Source organism: Didymella exigua (assembly GCF_010094145.1).
Source record: "Didymella exigua CBS 183.55 unplaced genomic scaffold M421scaffold_43, whole genome shotgun sequence".
NCBI classification, from domain to species: domain Eukaryota; kingdom Fungi; phylum Ascomycota; class Dothideomycetes; order Pleosporales; family Didymellaceae; genus Didymella; species Didymella exigua.
In genome coordinates, this window is record NW_022984817.1 from 66,275 (window position 1) to 86,369 (window position 20,095).

The 20,095-nt window shown below is 55.6% G+C and overlaps 7 protein-coding genes across 7 annotated transcripts; 4 read left to right on the forward strand and 3 right to left on the reverse strand.

Moving 5' to 3' along the window:
* Positions 1–804: 804 nt before the first annotated feature.
* On the reverse strand, positions 805–2,089 carry M421DRAFT_425164 (uncharacterized protein). Its single transcript, XM_033593997.1, has 2 exons — positions 1,705–2,089; positions 805–1,660 (listed from the first exon to the last, which is right to left on the reverse strand). Exons 1-2 carry the CDS (start codon positions 1,709–1,711, stop codon positions 1,116–1,118), a joined length of 552 nt encoding a protein of 183 aa, XP_033444250.1. The 5' UTR covers positions 1,712–2,089; the 3' UTR covers positions 805–1,115.
* An 87-nt stretch (positions 2,090–2,176) lies between these two features.
* Positions 2,177–3,151, forward strand: M421DRAFT_425165 (uncharacterized protein). Its single transcript, XM_033593998.1, has 3 exons — positions 2,177–2,357; positions 2,411–2,572; positions 2,625–3,151. The coding sequence occupies exons 1-3, from the start codon at positions 2,273–2,275 to the stop codon at positions 2,966–2,968; spliced, it is 591 nt and encodes a 196-aa protein (XP_033444251.1). The 5' UTR covers positions 2,177–2,272; the 3' UTR covers positions 2,969–3,151.
* A 954-nt stretch (positions 3,152–4,105) lies between these two features.
* On the forward strand, positions 4,106–6,217 carry M421DRAFT_104047 (RNI-like protein; the record flags this gene model as incomplete). Its single annotated transcript, XM_033586970.1, has 1 exon — positions 4,106–6,217. The coding sequence occupies one exon, from the start codon at positions 4,106–4,108 to the stop codon at positions 6,215–6,217; it is 2,112 nt and encodes a 703-aa protein (XP_033444252.1).
* Positions 6,218–6,641: 424 nt separating this feature from the next.
* Positions 6,642–9,197, reverse strand: M421DRAFT_104048 (uncharacterized protein; the record flags this gene model as incomplete). Its single annotated transcript, XM_033586971.1, has 2 exons — positions 6,642–6,989; positions 7,026–9,197. The coding sequence occupies 2 exons, from the start codon at positions 9,195–9,197 to the stop codon at positions 6,642–6,644; spliced, it is 2,520 nt and encodes an 839-aa protein (XP_033444253.1).
* Positions 9,198–9,644: 447 nt separating this feature from the next.
* Positions 9,645–11,348, reverse strand: M421DRAFT_404251 (uncharacterized protein; the record flags this gene model as incomplete). Its single annotated transcript, XM_033590274.1, has 3 exons — positions 9,645–10,494; positions 10,549–11,282; positions 11,337–11,348. 3 exons carry the CDS (start codon positions 11,346–11,348, stop codon positions 9,645–9,647), a joined length of 1,596 nt encoding a protein of 531 aa, XP_033444254.1.
* Positions 11,349–15,591: 4,243 nt separating this feature from the next.
* On the forward strand, positions 15,592–16,390 carry M421DRAFT_104050 (uncharacterized protein; the record flags this gene model as incomplete). The annotated part of the gene is made up of 2 exons (XM_033586972.1): positions 15,592–15,711; positions 15,764–16,390. The coding sequence occupies 2 exons, from the start codon at positions 15,592–15,594 to the stop codon at positions 16,388–16,390; spliced, it is 747 nt and encodes a 248-aa protein (XP_033444255.1).
* Positions 16,391–17,715: 1,325 nt separating this feature from the next.
* Positions 17,716–19,925, forward strand: M421DRAFT_425172 (iron reductase domain protein). The gene is made up of 3 exons (XM_033593999.1): positions 17,716–18,179; positions 18,230–18,565; positions 18,614–19,925. Exons 1-3 carry the CDS (start codon positions 18,131–18,133, stop codon positions 19,843–19,845), a joined length of 1,617 nt encoding a protein of 538 aa, XP_033444256.1. The 5' UTR covers positions 17,716–18,130; the 3' UTR covers positions 19,846–19,925.
* The last annotated feature ends 170 nt before the right edge of the window (positions 19,926–20,095 follow it).

Consider the following 20,095-nt stretch of genomic DNA (forward strand, 5'->3'; position numbering starts at 1 on the left):
ATGCTTTTTCTTCTAAGTATTGTGTATGCGAAAGAATCTACTAGTACAACCTAGGGTTAGTTGTATACAAACTAGGTTAGTAATATACCCAAACCAAACCTATACCTAGCACGTGCTACCCTACCTATACCTATACCCAGTCACGTGCTACCCTACCCTACCTATGGTCCGTGCAACCCTACCCTACCTATACCTATGGTCCGTGCGACCCTACCCTACCTATACCTACGTCCGTGCGACCTATACCCTACCTATACCCTACCCTAGGTACATGGTACCCATCCGCCAGTCTACTGTGAGGTACGTTAGAAGTAGTTTCTAAATAATATTACAGGCTGTACTACAGTTTGCAGCGCCAATTTAGGTTGTTTTAGGCCATAATAGGGTGGAGTTTAGTGGGGGCTTGGCAAAAGTGATTCTCTCGCCCGTTGATTCTTTCGACCGTGGGGTACGTTAGTGTTGGTGTGGTCTTGGCAAAAGTGAGCAACTCGCCCGGGTGAGCAACTTGCCTGGGAGGTACGTTAGTAGTAAAACAAAGCTCTATTAACTTAAAGAGGAATTCTAGTACATTGTAAACACACAATGAGTACTTGAACAGCCGCTAGTGGATTAGAGGAAACTTTTGCCAATCGCAATTTGATGGCTCACTTCGCACAATGACTCGGACAGGTCCACTGCGCTGCGCATCAGCGGTGGTCTTCGAAATGCTACAACACGCGACAATCTTTCTGTTCGCTTGTTTTCTGGGGAGAAAGAATGACAGAGCTTGAAGCTGCGTTGATGATTTATCCACATTGTAGCGTTCGGCCCAATTCGAAACACCAGTTCTGATAAAGATGTGCATCTCTGAGCAATCAACATTGTGAGATCGCCTTGTCACCACTATCACACATACTGCAGAGTTAATGGCGCAGCGACGCGCGAATGCGTTGATATCGACCACCCATGACAACTCTCACATCACAGGCCAGATGTTAAGCATTATCTATCGCAAAGCAACTCTTCGCACATGAAGCTTCCGCGTTCGAGCGCTGCTCGACAACGATGAGAAACCCATCCAGTAACCCTGGACAATGCAGTACCCCTGAACAGTTCCAATCAGGCCCTTATCCTGATCACGACTTCACCTCCACCCTCCCCAAATGCCCCACAAATCTGCCATGCACACCCCTCCAATTCTCCTCACACTTACCCCTCACCGTCCCGGTCAACAGCCGACTCGCCTTGATCTCCACATCCTCAATCAGACTCCACTCGCCCTCACCTTCTCCATCTGTCCACTCCCCAACCTCGTCGCCCACCACATTCCCTATCTCGCCATTCAAATCCGCCCGCTTGACCACGCGCCAGGTAGTCCTCTGCAATAACCCCAGCGGCGCTCTTATGATCCACTCAATCCCGTTGTCTGTATTCGTGATATCCGCTTCGAAGGTGACGGTGGTGTCCCAGAGGCCTTTGGGGAGGGTGTGCATGTTGTCGGTCACTTTGTAGCGTTTTGTGTCTGGTGCTGTGGGAGATGAGGGGAGTGTATCGTAGTGTGCGAGTTCGGGGTCGAGACGGATGAGCAGGTCGTGGTTGTGCAGGCAGGAGAGTGCTTGCGCGAGCGTTGTGGAGGGTGGGAGGTGGGTTACGTGGTGTAGGGTCGCGGTGGATGTCAGTGCTGGCAGTATTAGTGGGTGTTGGGAGAAAGATGGGGGGACGTACAGAACATGGTCGTGGTGTTGGGTCTTCAATCAGCTTGCTGTGCTGGGTTTCTATCGGCCTGCTGTTGTTTGCGAAGACAGGTGTTTGTCACATGCGCCTCGACGCGCTTTTGGACTAGATAATCAGGAGACAGATTGGAACAGACAAGAATGCTGGCAGGTCACGGTTGATGTGCACGGGACAGCAGAGGAGTGGAGTTGGTGTCGTTATTGTAGCGTTACCGTTTCATCATAGATCGACATGTTTGGACTTCGGCGGTCCATTTACAGTCTAGGCTCAGACGTCAACTCGTGTCTACATGCGCGAAGATAGTCCTGAATAGCGGTCCCTAGACCTCTAATATTGTTGAGCTTCTTCGATGTAACGGGTGATGTTGACGTTGAACAGGATGGTTGCGGACGTCGGAGGTGCCTCAGGTGGATGGAGCTCAAGCCGCAAATGTGGGGAGCTAGATGCTTCATGCTGGGGTCAGGCACTCCACCCCTTCGAAGACCTGATAGCTTCACTGTGTTTCTCTATATCTCTGTAGATCGTTACCGGGCAGTTTCGAGGGTGTGAAAGATCAATAATGGCTTCAATCTTCAACCAAAGGACCCCACCAGGTCTGTTCATCGCGCAAGCACTCGGTATCACCGCGAGCGGATATCTTCTCGGTCAGTAGCTGCAAAATCTCCCCGCAAATGCATAGTTGACAGTCTAAATCAAGGCTCGAATGCAAGTCTGTCGCTGATCGCTGTGCCTGCGGTAATGCAAGCGCCAGCCCCCCTCGCTGCGAAGCAATGGTTCACCGTCCTCACAAAAGGCGGTTCCTACGGCAGACCGCTCGCCATCATCAGCGGGCTTGCAAGCGCATATGTCGCCTACAACCGTACGTGTACCTCGATCGTTGTAGCGCAAGCAGCGTTCTGACCAGCGAATAGAGGACTCCTCATCGCTGCCCTTCAAGCTGAATGTCGCAGCCGCCATCCTCATCCCCGGCATCGTGCCCTTCACGTTCGCCTTTATCGTGCCGTTGAACAACAAGCTCGAGGAGAGGATGAGGCAGCTCGAGTCGAAATCGCTGGAGGACAAGGCTGTTGAAGTTGGCGTCGCTAAGGAGGAGACCACACACGCGCTGATTGACAGGTGGGGCGTGCTGAACCTGGCGCGCACCGGTCTGATCGTTGCGGGAGTATTTTGCACGGTCGTTGCAGCGCTGGACAAGAGGGAGGTTGTTGGGTTCAGCGGTGTTGGGCTTGGAAGTGGTGCAAACAGGCTTGGGTGAAGGAATGGGTGTCTACTTGCGCTGCGCCAGACGCCCAAATAGCAGAGACATTCGGCTGCAAGCACATTTTCGAAGTAAGACGAGAGCCAATATAATCGCCACCGTCTGCCCGCGTGCTCACATCAGAGTCGCGATGTGTTGCTCTTATCGCACCACAGGTCACGCATGCTCAAGTCTCAGATGCACTGCCAATCACAGCTCCTATCGACGGTGAGCTGTCCATGCGTAAGCGTAAGCCTCAGGCCTCATCTGACTCTCCTTCGCCCAGGCTCACTCACGGAGATGTTCAGCCAGCTTTCGATAAAAACATTGAAGTTCACGATCAGCAGCAGCACGACAGCGGCAGACAACAAGGGCCTGCGCCGTGCGCCGTGTCCAGCGGCTCAAAGACTGGGCCCGTTCCTGCGAATTCGACTAGTGTGGTTTGCCCTGCATATCGCGGCAGAGATGAGCCGCGGCGGAGAACCGACCGAGAGTTCATCCTCAGCATCTTAAGCCTTCATCGCTGAACTGGGCATGAGACAGTCTGGAGGAATCCAGACTGCATTTTGGATGCTGGGCTTGTAAACGACTGTCCTCGCCTCACGCGGCAGTGTTCGGCGCAGAATGGTCGCTTGACTGAGCGCCGCCCAGAAGTTGGTGTGCTGGTGATCCAGGAAGTGGCGGCACGTGGCCCGGTGGGTCGCGCGTTCCTATCGAACGATAAGCAACGGCTGCCCGCCGCCGTGAAAGGTGAGCCTTGAGACACAAGATCTCGCATGCTTCAGCATTCAGCACATTTTGAACTGAATTCTCGCCCTGAGCTTGCCCCAGGCCTCAGGTGAATACACTACTGCTCCGATAGTCCTGCCTGTCCGAGTCTCGCCTCCGCGGCAGAGGCTTGTTGAACCACGCCTCGTGTGTTAGCTCTCACATCGTTCCTCACGGGCCTCCATCCCCGCTTTCTAGAACTGGGGTTGGCCGCGGTCTTTTATTTCCCCTCGCCTTTGGTCTGCAGCTCAAACTGTAATTTGGTTCCTGGACCTGTCAGCCAGGAGTTCTGAGTCTTGTTTCCTACATCGAGACATACTTGGACCCTTCTTCCCCGCACGCTTCGCTCTCCATCGCCGAGGCCGTAATTCCTAACGGCAGAGCAAGATGGAGCCAACGTCCATTGACGCCGTGGTCCTCGAGCATCCGGAGGGGATGGAGATGCCAACGCCTGGCACGCCGACGGTTGACGCTCTTCCGACCAACCGACCGACGAAGCTCAAGGGCAGACAGCGCCTACTCAGCGGGCTGCAGCGCATGGGTTCGTCGCCGAGTCTGAGCCTGGCGACCATAGGGCGGACGCGCTCACACAGCCTGAGAAGCCCGCTAAAGGTCTCCATGTCCTGCGTCTCGCTGGCCGGGCCAGGCTCGCCATACGACAACTCGTTCGGCAGCTCGTATTCCTCGGAGCTGTCCAACGGCTTCTCGACGGCACCCACGTCTGTCGCCAACAGCCCGCCGGGCAGCCCCGTCTACGATGAGAAGTACCGTCTGCGAATGAGGACGCCCCATGTCGCGTCTTCAGTAGGCCTGCCGTCGAGCACGCGGCCCCACTCCAGGGCAGGCTTGGACGCAGAGGGCGACTACTTCTCGCAGCCCATCCGGAAGACGGCGCCAAAGAAGCCGGCCTTCAACTTCTGGGGACACATGCCGGCTGAGATCCGTATGCAGATCCTGCAGTACCTCACTCCGAAGCAGATTGTGCGATGCTCGCTCGTGTCCAGGTCGTGGCACGCAATGTGCTTCGACGGCCAGTTGTGGAGCAACTTGGACACCAGCAAGTTCTATCGACACATCTCTGCAGATGCCCTGATAAACATCATCACATCGGCTGGACCGTTTGTGAAGGATCTCAACCTCCGAGGCTGCGTTCAGTTACGCGAGCGATGGAACAGGAATGGCTTTCTCGAGGCTTGCCAGAACCTGGAGAACTTCTCGCTCGAAGGATGTCGGATCGACCGAACGTCAATCCACACCTTCCTTCTTTCCAACACGCGTCTCGTCCATGTCAACCTGTCTGGTCTGGCTGGTGCGTCGAACGCTGCGATGAAGATCATTGCCACAAACTGTCCGCGAGTCGAGCTTCTGAATATCTCCTGGTGCAACAACATCGATCATCGAGGGCTGCTTAAGGTCGTCCAGGGCTGCCCCAAGCTGCGCGACCTGAGAGCTGGCGAAGTGCGCGGTTGGGACGATGTCGAGCTGATGACCGAGCTGTTCAAGCGCAACACTCTGGAGAGGCTGGTCCTCATGAATTGCGACAGCCTCAGCGACGAGTCCCTCGCAGCTCTTATCGAAGGCGTCGATGAAGAGATCGATGTCCTCACCGAACGCCCAATTGTGCCGCCTCGCAGACTAAAGCATCTGGACCTCACCCGCTGCCGCACCATCACCGACGTCGGCGCAAAGACTCTCGTCGATAACGTCCCATTCCTCGAAGGTCTGCAGCTGTCGAAATGCGGCGGCCTCACAGACGACACACTGACCTCGCTCTTCCCCACACTCCCCGTGCTAACGCATCTCGATCTCGAGGAGCTCGATGTGCTCTCCAACGACGTTCTCAAGAGCCTCGCCGGATCCCCCTGCGCAGCCCACCTCAAGCACCTCTGCATCTCGTACTGCGAGAACCTCGGCGATGCGGGCATGCTGCCCGTGCTGAAGTCCTGCACGGGGCTGACCTCGCTCGAAATGGACAACACGCGCATCTCGGACCTCGTCCTCGCCGAAGCAGCAGCGAGCATGCGCGCGCGCAACCGCCTCGCGCGCGCCCTGTCCGGCTCGGAGCGCCCACGCGTCGGCCTGCGCATCGTGGCCTACGACTGCGCGAACGTGACGTGGACGGGCGTGCGCGAGGTGCTGTCGCGCAACGCGGAGATTAGCCGTCCTTCTGCGGCGCTGAAGGTGCCGGCGACGTTCCCCCGCGAGGTCATCGCGCTGAAGTGCTTTTACAGCTGGCAGCCGACGGTCGAGGAGCACACGAAGCGCGTGCTGCGCGGCGACTTTGCGGCCGCGGCGCGGCTGGAGCGTAAGTGGGCGGATTGGATGATGATGAACGAGGAGGCGGGTGTTGGGGGTGCGGGCGCGCGGAGACGCCGGAGGAGGGCGCGAGAAGCGCAGATGATGCACGCCGACGAGGAGGAGGGCGGGGCGGGGACGACTGGTGGAGTTGGCCGGCGACGGCGGGCAAGGAGTGGGCCTGGAGGGTGTCTTGTCATGTGAGGTGAGGTGAGATCATGGGTGAGCGATGTGGCATTTTCTTGACGAGCTGTATGTCTCTTTCGAATGTGTTTACATGCATCATATAGAGGCGCAGGCGTTTTGGGTCAAGGCGTTGGTGTGGTGGTGATTTACACCCATCACATGGCATATTTGTTACGAATCACATAGGTCGAGCGATGCTCCCTTATTCTTAGTCTGCGTCTCGTGTCTCTTCACTACAGGACCGTGAGGAAAAATAAAACGTGATACAGCAACAATACACAAGCAGGGTATCTCAAATCCAAATCCGAATCCTACTCCAATCCACATCCAAATCCACATCCAAATCCACATCAAGTCCACACCCAAATCCAAATTCAACCCCAGATTCGCATCCAAATCCAGAAACACCAAGGGCCAACCCCAGGCTCAGCACATGCGGTACTCAAAACCCAAAACTCAGCTCATCCTCACTCTCCCCCAGCCCATCACTGGCCCCATCATACCTCACCCGCGGCACATCCCGCAGCCCCCTCGCCCCGCCGCTGCTCCGTCGCGCTCCGAGCGTGAGCCGCAAGCGCTTGATCTGCGTCGTGCTGCGCCGCAGCCTCCTCTCGCCCTGCCTCTCGCCCTCCACGGACGTCTCCTTGGGGAGATGCGGATAGAACGCGACCGGCGAGAGCGGCGGTGTGATGTGTGACGGTTTCGCGCGGATCAGGACGACGGGGGAGGATGCGCGTGTGCGTTTGCGTTTGCGCAGCGCGGTGGAGTGGGGGCGTTTAGTGGGCGAGGACTGGAGGGCAGGGCTGGAGGGGAGGATTGGTCCGACGGCGCTGTCGTGGTCTGAGTCTTGGACGCAGTCCTCTTCGTCGTCTGAGTCGGAAGCGGAGGATTGCGCTGGAGTGGGGAGCAGTGTCAGTGCGCGGATTGGGCGTTGGTTCGGTCGTGCGTGCGCTTTGGGGAATGGCGTGCAGGCGACCCATTCGCCGATGCCGTCTTCCCATCTGAATCCCCCGCCGCTGGCGGCGCTGGACGGTGTGTCGGTCTTGCGTGGTGTGAGCATGATGACCAGGCGGCCTGAGGTGCGCATTTGCCTCTCAACCTCGTTCGCGTACTTGAGGTGTTCGCGCTCGTCGGTGTCGTTGGCGAATTCGGTGGCGGACTCGAGGGCTATGCGCTTCAGCGTCCAGAGCTTGTGGGGCAGGCGGTGACCGGTGAGGCCTGTCATTGCTTGGATCAGACGCTGGAATTCGACGAAGCCGGAGTCGTGCCAGATGCGGCCGGTGCCGCGTGCTATTGCTGAGATGAGCAGGGGGAGGGTGGCTAGAACAGTTGAGGAGTTGACGCCGTTCGCTGAGTATTGCCGCATGACGGAGCTCATCTGGTGAATCAGTGTGGAAGTAGACGGGTCAATGAGACCAGAGGACGCGTCACAGGCGTCGAGATGTACTAAGAAGGAGCAGAAGACGGTCCAGCAGGCGCGCTGCCCGAAGATCTGCAGGTCATCCGAGTCCGCATCCAGCAGCCTCAGCTCAGTCTCGACATCAGACCGAGTTGTAAGGGCGATGGTGATAGCGTCCAGTGTGTGTGTAACTCGCCGCGCAATAATTTCACCGGCGCCATCCTCACGGCGGCCGTTGACAAGAGCAATGCTGCACAGCACCGTGAGGAGACTCAAGAAAGTCGTGTTCAGAGCCTGGCGTAGACCCTCTCTCGAAGACGGCACAAAGCGCCGGGCAGTCGCTCCCGTGACTTTGTCCGCAAGAAGACGCTCGTCTGGCAGACCCATGCCAGTAAGCATGCACGTCTCGAGGAAGCGCGAACAAGCTGGCAACGTACGCTGGTCTCCTTCTGTGATGGTGCGCACCAGTCGGTCCCAGATGGGGCGCATGCGAATTGTTGCCAGCCACTCCAGAGGCAGCAGCTCGTGTGCAACCATGTGCTCGAGGAGGTCGTAGAGGAAGCGGTGACGACCGGTGCGGTCCACGAAGGATTTGGCAGTCGACAGATAGACTTGGTTGTCGCCAAAAAGATCCGCTTGTACATTCAGAGGAATGGACAGCGGCTCGAGCAAGGGCAGGGCGGCCACAAGCATCTCCTCAGCCTCGTCGTATGCACCCACAGCCAGGCAGTGGCTGTGGAAGTACCCCAGGCTCTCCAAGCCCAGTATCTCGTCTTCTATTGCGCTGCAAAGCAATGACGTGGCATGCGCGCGTACCACGTACTTGAAGGGCCGCCAGCCTTGTCCCCGTCGCTGCTCGAAGCGGGTCTCCAGGTCTTCGTAGATCTCGGTCGCAACATCCTGGCCGTCCGACTCGTCCTCGTGTTCCAGGTGGTCGATTTGGGCGAAATGCTCCTCGAGCTCGATGTACGCTGGGAGCTTCTTCAGGCATGCGCTCATCAGCGAGCCGGTCCCTTTCCTGCTCCTCTTCTCGTGTGTTGCGTGCAGGATGTTGGCGTAGGCCTCCAGCATGCCCACGACCAGCTTCTTCACGTCCGCCGGCACCTGCGGCCCAAACCTCTCGGCGCGATCGAGCGTCGCCACGAGGGGGCCGCGGTTCTTGGTGTGTCTCCTCAGTGGCGAGTCCGGCGTGAGCGGACTGTCCAGCATCCGGCCGCCCATGCGCGCAATGAGCGGCGTGAAGGCAATCTCGCCCGGCCGCGCACCACGGTCGGCGCCCACATTGCACGTCATCGGCGCGGCCAGTCTCTTCGCCTTGCGCCCGCCATACGTCTTCCTCGCGCCCTTGTTGGCGCCGGGCCTCCAGTCCGGGTCGCGCGCCTTGTCGAAGCTGCGGGGCTTGTGCGCCGGGCGTGTGAAGTTGGTCGTTTTCTGCGGCGTCGCCTTGGTCGCAAACGCCGAGGACGTCGTGCGCGGTTCCTGGTGCGCCGTCCGCGGCAGCTCGAGCGCCTTGCGCAGCTTCGCAAGCTTCGACGACAGCGGCCGCAGCAGCCGGTTGCACCGCGACACGTTCCAGGGGAGCACCTCGTCGCCGGCCATGATGATGCGAGTAAATATGCTTGCTAAGACATGTAGCTGTTCATGTGCTGCTAATTGGTACTATGGAGCAATGCGGGGCCACTGAGGCTCGCTGTTGTGCTGGAGAGGTCCCCTGCATTGTTTGTTGTCGCGACCGCTCGGTACCACCTCGGCCAGACCCACACGCGCTGGCCGCACTTCCATCCTTCACCACTGAGTCCCCCAACATCGACCATTTCACCGGCAGCCATCGTTTCGGTGCATCTCCCCAGGCACTTCGAGTCTTGGTGCACGAGAAGCTTGTTTTTAATCTCAAGCAGAACATCTGATACACGTCGATCTGGTGATCCTGACAGCACTGAGAAACAGTTTTGAATCATTGATATCGATGGATAATATCAGCAGCTCTCTGGGTGCCTCTCACTTTACACAAAGCTGTCGAGTACTTCTGTAATCCGGTCTCAGCACCTAATACGACACACTTCTCTCTCCTTCTTCTACCTCCGCCTCTCTCGTCGCCTGAGCGCTACTACCACTCCTCTTCCACGTTGACGAAATAACACCCATCAATCCCGCCCCCGAGATCCCCAGCCCCCTTCTGCTCTCCAGTGGTGGCGTCGTGACACCGTCTCGAAACCATCTAACCGGGCTGCGTGTCCGCACCGTCCACTCCTCGACCGGGTATGCTGGATGCGGACGGTACGCTGTGAACGAGGTGAGATCCTTCTTCTGCGGGAGCGGCAGCGGGCGTGATGATGGCTGTGGCGCATGGAACTTCATCGCTGGTGGCATCGAGAGGCGGTGTGTGTCGAGACGGCTGCGGCCGCGCAGAGATTGTGGGCTGCCTGTTAAGACCTCTGACGGAGCACCACGGGGGACGTAGGTACCGGATGCGGCGATTTCTCTGTGCGGGATGTTGTTGTCGGAGTCGATGCTGCCATCAAACGAGGTGGCGGTGTGCTTATTGCCCTCTTTTGTTGTCGTGGTATGAGCCTCTTCAACCCAGTCGTGGACTGAGATGCTCTTATCGGTCGCCTTGAACATGTCCTCGGGCTCGCTGTAGACGATCCTCATTACCCCCTCTGCATATTTACTGCCACTACCGTTAGTGCTGCCATCTTCAGGTTCGATGACCGACATGTCGTTTCCCTCGCTCTCTGCATAGTACTCGTTGTCCAGCAGCCCCAATTCGCGCAGCTGCTCCCACGTACGGTAGCTGTACCGGAACGTCGCGAACGGCTGATCAACTGGGTCGGTGAGCGCAAACTTGTAGAAACGCTTCGGCAGCTCTGGACCAGCGCGTCCAGCGTTGACAAGGCTGCGATGCGGTGGTCAGTACTATTTCTGCTCACGGCGTCTAGCGCACACTCACCTGATGCCGCCAGCATTCGTTGCATGTCCCGTCTTCCCATACACATCCATCTCTCGCTCGACTCTCCTTCGTCCACTAGCGCGGTGCACCCTGATCTCCATAGACCCGTCCTTCACCCTGCCCTCTTTATCTGGCGCACTGAAGCACAGCACCCTCTTCTCGACTGTCTTGCCATTCCCTGCATCGAACAGTCCAAACATCGTCTTCCCCATCCACCTATTCTCGCTGCCCGTGCTCCAGCTCACCACATGCTCGCCATCGACGTACAGCTTGAACAAGAAGTAGTGGCCCTCAGGCACTGGAGGTGAGACCGAGTACACGATCCAAAATTGACTGCCGGGCAGCGCGGGGATGTAGACTGAGCATGTCGCGGTTGAATCGTTGATGAGCGGGGCCATTGTGGGGTGGTCCAGGGCAGGGGCAAACGGCGAGGTGGCCGGGTAGTATTCGGGGAGGTTTTCCATGTCGAACTGGGAATGCAGCGCGATGTTGATGCTGCGGTAGGTTGGCATTCTGGCGATGGGGGTTGAGATGTGCGACGTATTGCGGTGACAGGTGTGGAAATTGACGTGGAAAGTGCGAGTGTTTGCATTCTCGCCAGCTGCTTCACTTTCACTTCGGCCCTCGGTATGCGTCGATCTTTGTGATGTTTGACACGCATCGTATGGATACTGAGCTGAGATGCTGAAACGCCGCTGCACGGACTTACTTGCCCAGTTGGTACGTGGGTTGAGCTGGTCACTGTGGGCAGAGCCACCAGGAGTTGTCCTTGTGCTTATACCTCATACCATTAAACACATTATGCCTGGACTGTGAGTCCACCCAATCTCTCAATGACACGATACGGGGCAATGATTGCAAAGTTCCACTCGAAGAGCATAGCATTGCACGATTGCAGCAGGAGGTGAGAGTGTTCATTTCATTCAGATTCCGCAACCGATGTCCTATGCTACGAAATCCAGAGCGTGTGATTGGGCCTCTAAATAATATAAAACCCTGTACCTCCTTTCGGAATTCTGCAATATCATTCTCGTAGGTGGTAATTTCACCTCGAATATGTATTTCCGTGGACCGAAAAAGCTCGCATCTTCGAAAATTGGCAGCGCCTTTGAGAGGGAGGCTGCAGGAGGTCAAATCAACCTGGACATCACCACTTGTTCAGGGAGTGAACGCACGAATACTCTTCATATCATAATGGTATTACACTTTGAAGATCCAATTGAAGGTCCAAATTTTGACAGTGTGTTAGCCTTCTACTTGCCACCGTTTTGGCCGCCCTGATCAGACACAGCGCCACGACGGCCACCGCCGAGATCGTACGTACCCTGAGTTCTAGAATCCATCGATCGTTGGTGTAGCGCTGTTTTGAAAAGATTTCATTGGATTGTTGGTTGTTGTGGTTCTGTGACAGAGCTGCTGGGGACCTTTCATGTATTTGGGCTGCGCTGAGATATGTGAATTCACAATGGGATACAGTGCTCGGGTTGCGTAAAAGCGTGACTAACCAAGTATGAAACGCCTGAGTTACCATACGCGGATGGGGAGAAGTCAGCAAGATGGGTAGCAGGCGAGACATGTGCTGCTGTGTCGTAAGTGAAGGGAGCAATACATAGCTAACAACGTGCGCCTTGGCAAGACAATGAACTCCACAAACTCTTTGCCGCTTCAACCCGAACTTTCTCTACCACACCATTGCCTTCGAAGACAACTTCAGATCTTTGAACGTTTACCACTAATCCTAATATGACCAAACCGTGGCGCGAGCCTGGCGCAGCGCGTCAGTGGGGTATCATCAACAACATCCTGAAGTCGGGCTCACAGACCCCTCTTTCGAAAGAGCCTGCGCATCGTTCTGAGCAATCTCGAGATGTGCGCAGGCGTGCGCATACTAACGGTAAGCACAACGGTCAGTCCCGCTCGTCACAGCATCCCATTCGCGGCGTCCAAAGCACCTTCCATCATCAGGAAGACCGGCGCCGTTCGAAACGTCTTCAGCAATCCTCTTCAGCCCACTCCGATTGTCACTCAGACCGGTCACATAACAGAGCAGAGCATCGTCGCAACAACCAACGACGTTCGAGTTCACCGCAAATAGAGCAGCGACGTGATCAAAGTCTCGTGGAAAGCTATGCACCAAAGCCTGTACAACAGCTAGGAGAACCGAGAACCACATCTGAGGCCACGAAAAAGGACGATCGGAGTGATCAACGCAGTTCCGGCAAGCGCAAGCGTACGGCAGCCGATGATGGCAACGACGCAGAACGCATGGAAGCGGCGAAGAAGCAACAAGTCAGCCATACCAATGCAGATCGACCCAAACAACCGCTGTCTTACGCACACATCGACCAGAAGAGCGTTACATCGAAGTCGACAGCTATCACGATAGCTCCTATTGGTAAGAGTCAGTATCATTCCAAGCCGAAGACACCAACTCAGCTCCCTACTCCTCCATTCAGCAACGGCACCCCGGAGCGTGAAAGCCACTATGATTCGGCCTTGAGGACGAACCACAACTCGACACCTTCCCCAGTGGTCAAGTTTCGCCGCGACCAAGACTCACCGCAATCGATGGGCACCCTTTCAACACAGAGTAAGAAGAGACAGCGAGATGAAGAATTCGATCCTCGCGAAGAGCCCCAGCGGCTGCACCAGCTGAAAGTCAGCAGATCAGGCGGATCACCACCGACTCCGCAGCAAGCCCGTCCGGCTTTACAGCCGCAGGCTCGCCCAGTGCGACCTGATTCCTCGTTCGCACCAGTGACTCCCAATCATGCATGTGAGCTTGAGTTCCTCGACTACCTCCACGACAGCGTACCGGTCCTATACTCTTCGATGATCAGCCACAGCTCGAATGCCGACTTTCTTAACAATCCTTCAGGTACAACCGTCGTAAACGCACTTGCTATCATAGGACCAAGCATAGATCCAATTGCGAAGCGTGGCTGGCCCTCCGCCATCGAGCTTCCCGGTCGTACCCCGAGTCTGATCAATCCGGTCAAGGTTTTGATAGAAGTCGACCTCTACCTCCACAAAAGAGAGAGTGACCTATGTGTGGCAACAGATCGAGGTCTTATCACTACCAAAAACTATCTAAAGCTCATCGGCGTGCCAAAAGATCAGCCAGTGAGGTTCGAGGGCTGTGTACCATCATGGGCGAGAGCTACCTTTCGTACACCCGAAAGACGAAGAATTATGCTGCCAAAAGAGGGCAAAGACCCAAGGAATTTTGAGATCGTAACGAACGGTACAGCGCTTGGAGCCCATCAGCTTGCGTTGGCATTGGACAGCCACGCGGAGGTTGCGGAGGAGCGTCAAAACCTAAAAGAGTGGGAAGAACAGGCGAGAGCTCAAGCTCTAGTCGGAACAGATCGCCGGCAAGCAGTGAAGAGCTTCATGTCTGGAGATAAGACGCGACAGAGGGACAAGAATGGAATACCAGTACCACGGCTCGGTGAGATGCTGATTCTGAGCGCAGAACCTGGGTATCTGCCGCTTCGCGCCGGATCGATCGTGCTTGTGTACGCAGTCGATGACGATAATGAATGGGCATATGGTCGACTGAGCGGCACCGACAAGATGGGCCGACTTCCCATCGAACATACATGCCCGATCGACTGGAGCCTGGATGGGTTTGCAAGAACAAATGACAACCTCGCTCTTGCTTTGCCAGACTCCGAGGATCCCGACGAACAAGATTGGAGAGGACTATATCATTCGCTGCGACACGGAGGATATGCCTGCGGGCCGACCTGGCAAGAGACACTGGACGCAGGCGCAGCTAAAGCGCGAGACGACAAAGCGCTGAACCTGGCTGCCAGCAGATTTTTGATGAGGACCAGTAATTCGTTCGCCCCCGGGATATGCAATGAGCAAATTCAGCAGGCTGCGTGCCAAAAGCCTTCGAGCGACAAGCCATCGCACGACCCAGCTCCCACGGCTCATGCAGCGACAGTACCTTTGACGACGACTCTCACAAGTGCTACGACCAAGAGCGAAATAGGAGAAGCGATGCCTTTGATGTTGAGCCCCAGTATAGATGAAGATGCTAAGGGCACTCAAGTCGAGGGAGATCAAGCCGACGCTCATGCTACTCGCGTGCGGTCCGTTGAGGATGTGTCCAAGAGTGAGATCGAGACAGAGTCCTTCTTAGGGACAGTTAAGACTGATGATGTAGATGGGGCAGCCAAGCCCTCCGAAAGTGAACAGCAAAGGGCTGCCGGTGCCGGCGTCGGCCGTCAGGAGGCAGAAGAGAGGGAATACAACGACAAGGAGATCGAGGTCGAACTCGGCTTTACAGGCATCTCGACAGAGAAAGAATGTGATGCAAATACTGCTGAATCGGTCGCATTTGCCGAACTCGGGGCATTTGATGAAACGACTGGAGAGGTCGATCAGGAAGTTGAGGAGAAAACATCAAGAGAAGCGGTCAGGGTCACGACTGGGGCTGCTGATGCACCTACGCATCAGAGCTCGTTCGCTAAGCCGCGATTGTATTTATGGGCTCGAAACGACGATATCGAATGTGACTGGGGCGACAGCGAAGAAGAGTTGTGAATAGTTAGTACGGACTTGCTTTCTGCCATAGGACCGTGACGGAGCGCCAGCTTGGAGAGATGTCTCACGTGAAGCTTTTGGAGAAAGCAACTTTAGAAGTTACATACATACGCATTTTTGATGATCATTTCAAAACCGCGTCCCGTGTTCCTTGTGACGCAGATGGCGGTGATGGTGGCGGACCGGAAGACAACAGCACCTTTACTATTCAGCGGCAGTAGCACAATGCCCGTGCTGCTAAGAGTTTACTGGAATTCTAACTCGGATCTGCTTTCTCATGGCACCATGTTGCAGCGAAAAAGCTTGACAATATGCTCTGTCACAGGACCAGTCCCGCAGCAAAGTGGCGGTGCTAACTTATTTTAACACCGCTTAGTCATCACCAGGTGCTCATTCCTTCTCATTGACGCGCATCGACTCCATTGACTTCTTTAGGACGATCTCAAACATCAATCGAGCCGAACGATGCAATCTAATTTCCTTAGCAGTATGACAAGCAATAGCGTAGATCAGCCACTCCAAGCCTTCCGCATCGCCGGCTTGCCTCCGGACTTTTACTACATTCCAAACTTCATCTCAATCGAAGAGGAGGCATCTATACTTCAGAAGGCACGTTAGAGCTACCTATCATTTCTCGCATGCTAACAACGCTTGCATGTAGATACCCGCACAACGATGGATAACCCTCTCCCACCGTCGCCTACAAGCGCACCCGTCTACACTCACAAAGAACAACACTCTTCTCGCTGCCCCTCTCCCGACGTATCTCACAAACCCTATCGTTCTGCGCTTCAAAGATCTAGGCATCTTCGACCACACGTCGCACGAGCAGCCGAATCACGTGCTAATCAATGAGTACAAGCCTGGTGAGGGCATTATGCCGCATGAAGACGGGAAGGCGTATGCAAGTGTGGTTGCAACTGTGAGCCTAGGCGGGACGGTCTGTTTGACTCTTACGGCAAAACCTGGATCAGAAGAGGACGATGAGAAGAAGGCAAGCGCGAAGGAGTGGAAGTTGCCGATCAGAATCTTGCAGGAGCCGAGGAGTCTGCTCATCACGACGGGCGAGGCATATGAGTCGCTGTTGCATGGTGTCGATGCCGTGGAAGTCGACGAGGAGCTGAACGTCGATACGATAGCGAATTGGGATCTGCTGAGTGATCGCACAACGATTGAGGCGGCTGGCGGCCGCAACCTGAGAGGAACGCGGATCAGTCTTACTTACAGGGATGTACTGAAGGTCAGCTCTGCGGCGAACAAGGTACTTGGTGGACTGTTTAAGCGGTAAGTCGGTAGCTGAAGTATGTTACTAGGATCGCTTTGGTCTTTCGAGGTTGCCCCGAGGTCCGAAGGTTGACGATTTAACGACAGGACCCAACCTTTTGCCCGCTAAAGCCGAAAGCGCAGTTTCTATTCTTCAAGCATCTATTTACATCGACTTTGAGACAAAGACTTGTAAACAGTAACTTAAGCGCGGGCAAATTCACAAGCGGCGATCCTTCGCTCTGGCTTAATTCCACCTGTTCGGCCTCGGGTGCTGCGGACGCTACTCATTGAGGCTCACAGATCTGAGCCCTGGAAAACGTCCGTCGGACTTCTCGTACGATTATCTCGCAAACGAGGAAGATTAATACGACTTTACCGAGGACGCATACGGCAAGTTGATCAAGGGTTATGGTCTGCGGTGGAAAAGAATGTCTGTGTGCCAGTACGGACTGCAAGGCTCTGGAGTAATGTTTCGGAGGATACTGGGCGATCCTGCATTAGAGTAACAGCTGGCCTCGCATCGCTGAACTCTCGCTATGGAGGAGCGCTTCCGAGAACCCCCCCGACTTCCGTGCTTAATTACCTGTGCTGCGGTGATTGACACTTCTCGTCATCAATGTAATACGGGCCCGGTGGTTAACGATAACGCAACACAAAGCAACACAGTCTCAATCTCTCAAAGATAGCCCGCTTCAAGAAGGCTGACATCGAATACCGTGGGCTGCAAGTGTAAGCCAAGGGCTCAGCTACAGCACAAGCTTCTCGGCGATGGAGGTCTTATGCAAGGCCACGACACCCAAGCCAGACCGAGCAACTCGAGAACAAGTGAAGATGCAACAAGCGCTGGCTTATCATGAAGATACTCACGCCTTGAAAGTACTCGCCTCAAGGTATCGATGGGAGACGCAGGGTTCCTGCTGTACACCGACCGTAGTATTCGTATTGTCCTCACTGAGACTCGAGCTTGAGGCACCCTGCACGGCTTCCCGGATCGATCCCCACTTCGAAACCTTCGACCACACAACCGAACGTTCCGTTGGTTAACATGTCAGCCATGCACGACCAGCCTATCCCGGAAGACAGCCGATGCAAAACGGACGCACTCTGATAGGTCAGCTGCGGGTCGCTGACCTGCATGTCCTTAATCCTGCACACTCCGCCACCCTACGCGTCAAAGCCCAGCGCGCCCAGTGCGGCCAACACCAAGATCCTCGCGTCTCGGAGGACCGCGATAAGCTCGCACAAGTTCTAATGGTTTTTGACTCGCGATAGTCAAGCCTCACGCTGATAATGACGCGTTTCTCTTGTGTGTTGGCTCTTCATGAGGTTAATTCCAGCCTCCGCCATATCTTCGGCTCCCCGCCTCGACCGTAAAGGGACAAAACTGTCGAACGGTCATAAACAACCCCATATCCTGTGTTGTGTGTCGCGCAACCATACATTTAGTCCCTTGACCGCACAGATTCGCAACCACCATTTAGCCGCCCTGTCTGTACGCACTGGACGTTCAGGTCTCCACAACTACTAAGCCAGCAATCCACCTCCACAAAACCCCGTCGGCCTTCGAATAGCTTTGGTCTTCGAAGCGCCCATTGGCTCGGTTACTTGCATTTCGTGCCGCCTTATACGTCTAGCCTCTCGTGGCTGAATGTCAGCCGTATTAATATAACCCTGGTCTCTCTCTCAGCTCTTCTTTGTCCAGAGGAACAGCTCCTCATTCTGATTTGGGAATTCTGCGTTTCCTGAACAACGTACTTTCAAGATGCGAAGCAACAGGAAAGCGCTCTTGACTTCTGGGCTGTTGGCGCTGGGTGAGTACTTCTGCAATTGATATTTGGCTGCCACTGACGCTCGGATTCAGCCTCACGTGCCTCGGCTCAGGTCGCCAGTGTTTGTCCAGAGACAAGCGTCTGCTTCAAGCTCAACATCCCAGAGAACACAGCATCATCTGGCAGTGGAGACATATTCTTCCAAATCTCGGCTCCTAACACATATTCATGGGTAGCACTCGGCCAGGGCCGGGCCATGTCTGGCTCCAACATGTTTGTACTCTACACATCGGCAGACGGCAATAATGTAACATTGTCGCCTCGATCGGCGAACGGCTACAACATGCCCACGCTGAATAGCAATACGCAAGTTGAGCTTCTTGAGGGCTCTGGCGTGTCCAATGGCATCATGACCGCAAATGTCAAGTGTAAGCACTCACTAGCACATGTACAAGACCTACACTCACGTACGATAGGTTCAAACTGCAACAGCTGGTCAGGCGGCACTGCCGACTTCAAAGCTTCAAGTGGAAACTGGATCTACGCCTATCAGTCATCTGGGGGTGCCTTAAACACCAACGACAAGTCAGCATCAATCCGCGAACACGATCAGCACCACGCCTTCTCATGGAACTACGCCAACGCGAAAGGAGGGAGCAGCGTCAACCCACTTGTGAACGCCGCATCTTCGGGAAGTAGCACTGGATCTGGAGGTGCATCAGTCACGAGCTGCATCCCGCGACAGGGTGCACAAACCACAGCAGTTTCCGTAACAGGAACCGGTACCGCCACTGCGGCCAACCCTACGAAGACGTCAGATGATAACAGCAACGACGATGATGACGATGGCGATGGCCGACCATCTTGGGCACCTACATGGGCCACTGCTCGACCAACCACTTTGCCATCTGGCCGTCCAGGGGACAACGATGACGACGACGATGGTCCAAACCGCCTCGCAAAGCGACAAAGCCTGCCCTACTGCGACGACGCAAGTTCCGGCTCGGACGGCTTCACCTCGATTGGCTCCGGCGGTGGTTCCTCAGAGCGACGCACCATGCTCATCGCGCACGGCGTCCTCGCATCGCTCGCGTTTGTAATCCTCTTCCCCGCGGGCGCAATTGCCATCCGCCTGGCTTCTTTTCCAGGCGTGGTGTGGTTCCACGCCCTGTTCCAGATCTTTGCTTACGTCGTCTACATCGCGGCGTTCGGGCTGGGCGTGCACATTGCGAGCGAGATGGAGATGCTGGATCACCATCACCCGATCGTTGGTGTCGTCGTCTTTGTGCTTGTCCTCCTGCAGCCGGTGTTTGGGTGGGTGCATCATACGATGTTCAAGAGGTATCAGAGTCGAACGCTTTGGTCGTACGTGCATATCTGGCTTGGCCGCATTGCTGTCACGCTCGGGATCATCAACGGCGGGCTTGGGCTGCAGTGGGCGGACTCGATGAATATGAGTTCGAGGGGCGGCATTATTGCGTATGCGGTTATTGCTGTGGTCATGTGGCTGGCATGGGTTGCTGCTAGTGTTATTGGGGAGAGGAGGAGGACGAAGAAGGTGGCTGATGCGCCGCCGAAGTATGAGGAGGGAGCTCGTGCTGGGAGGAGTCATAGGTCAAGGGGAGTGGGCGATGAGACGGATTCGAGTGACGATATCCAGTTGATGAACTCGAGGATGCACGGGCATTATGCGCCGAAGACTCAGTAGAGGAGGCGTAGACTGTGGCAACCGGTTATGGAATCGGCGGTTGTCACAAATCTATCTTGCAATACAATCTGCTATCTGTCTTTGGTGGAGTCTAAGAGATGTCAATGCAGGTCCCAATGACACTACGTTGTGGCAAGCTGCAGATATTCCTGGATGGTTGCTTCGATCGGAGGAGCACGCGAGGCAGGCGCTAGCCGTTTCGACCACTAGTTTCCTCCCCCACTGGTCCGTTGCCAGCGAACGAAGCCCA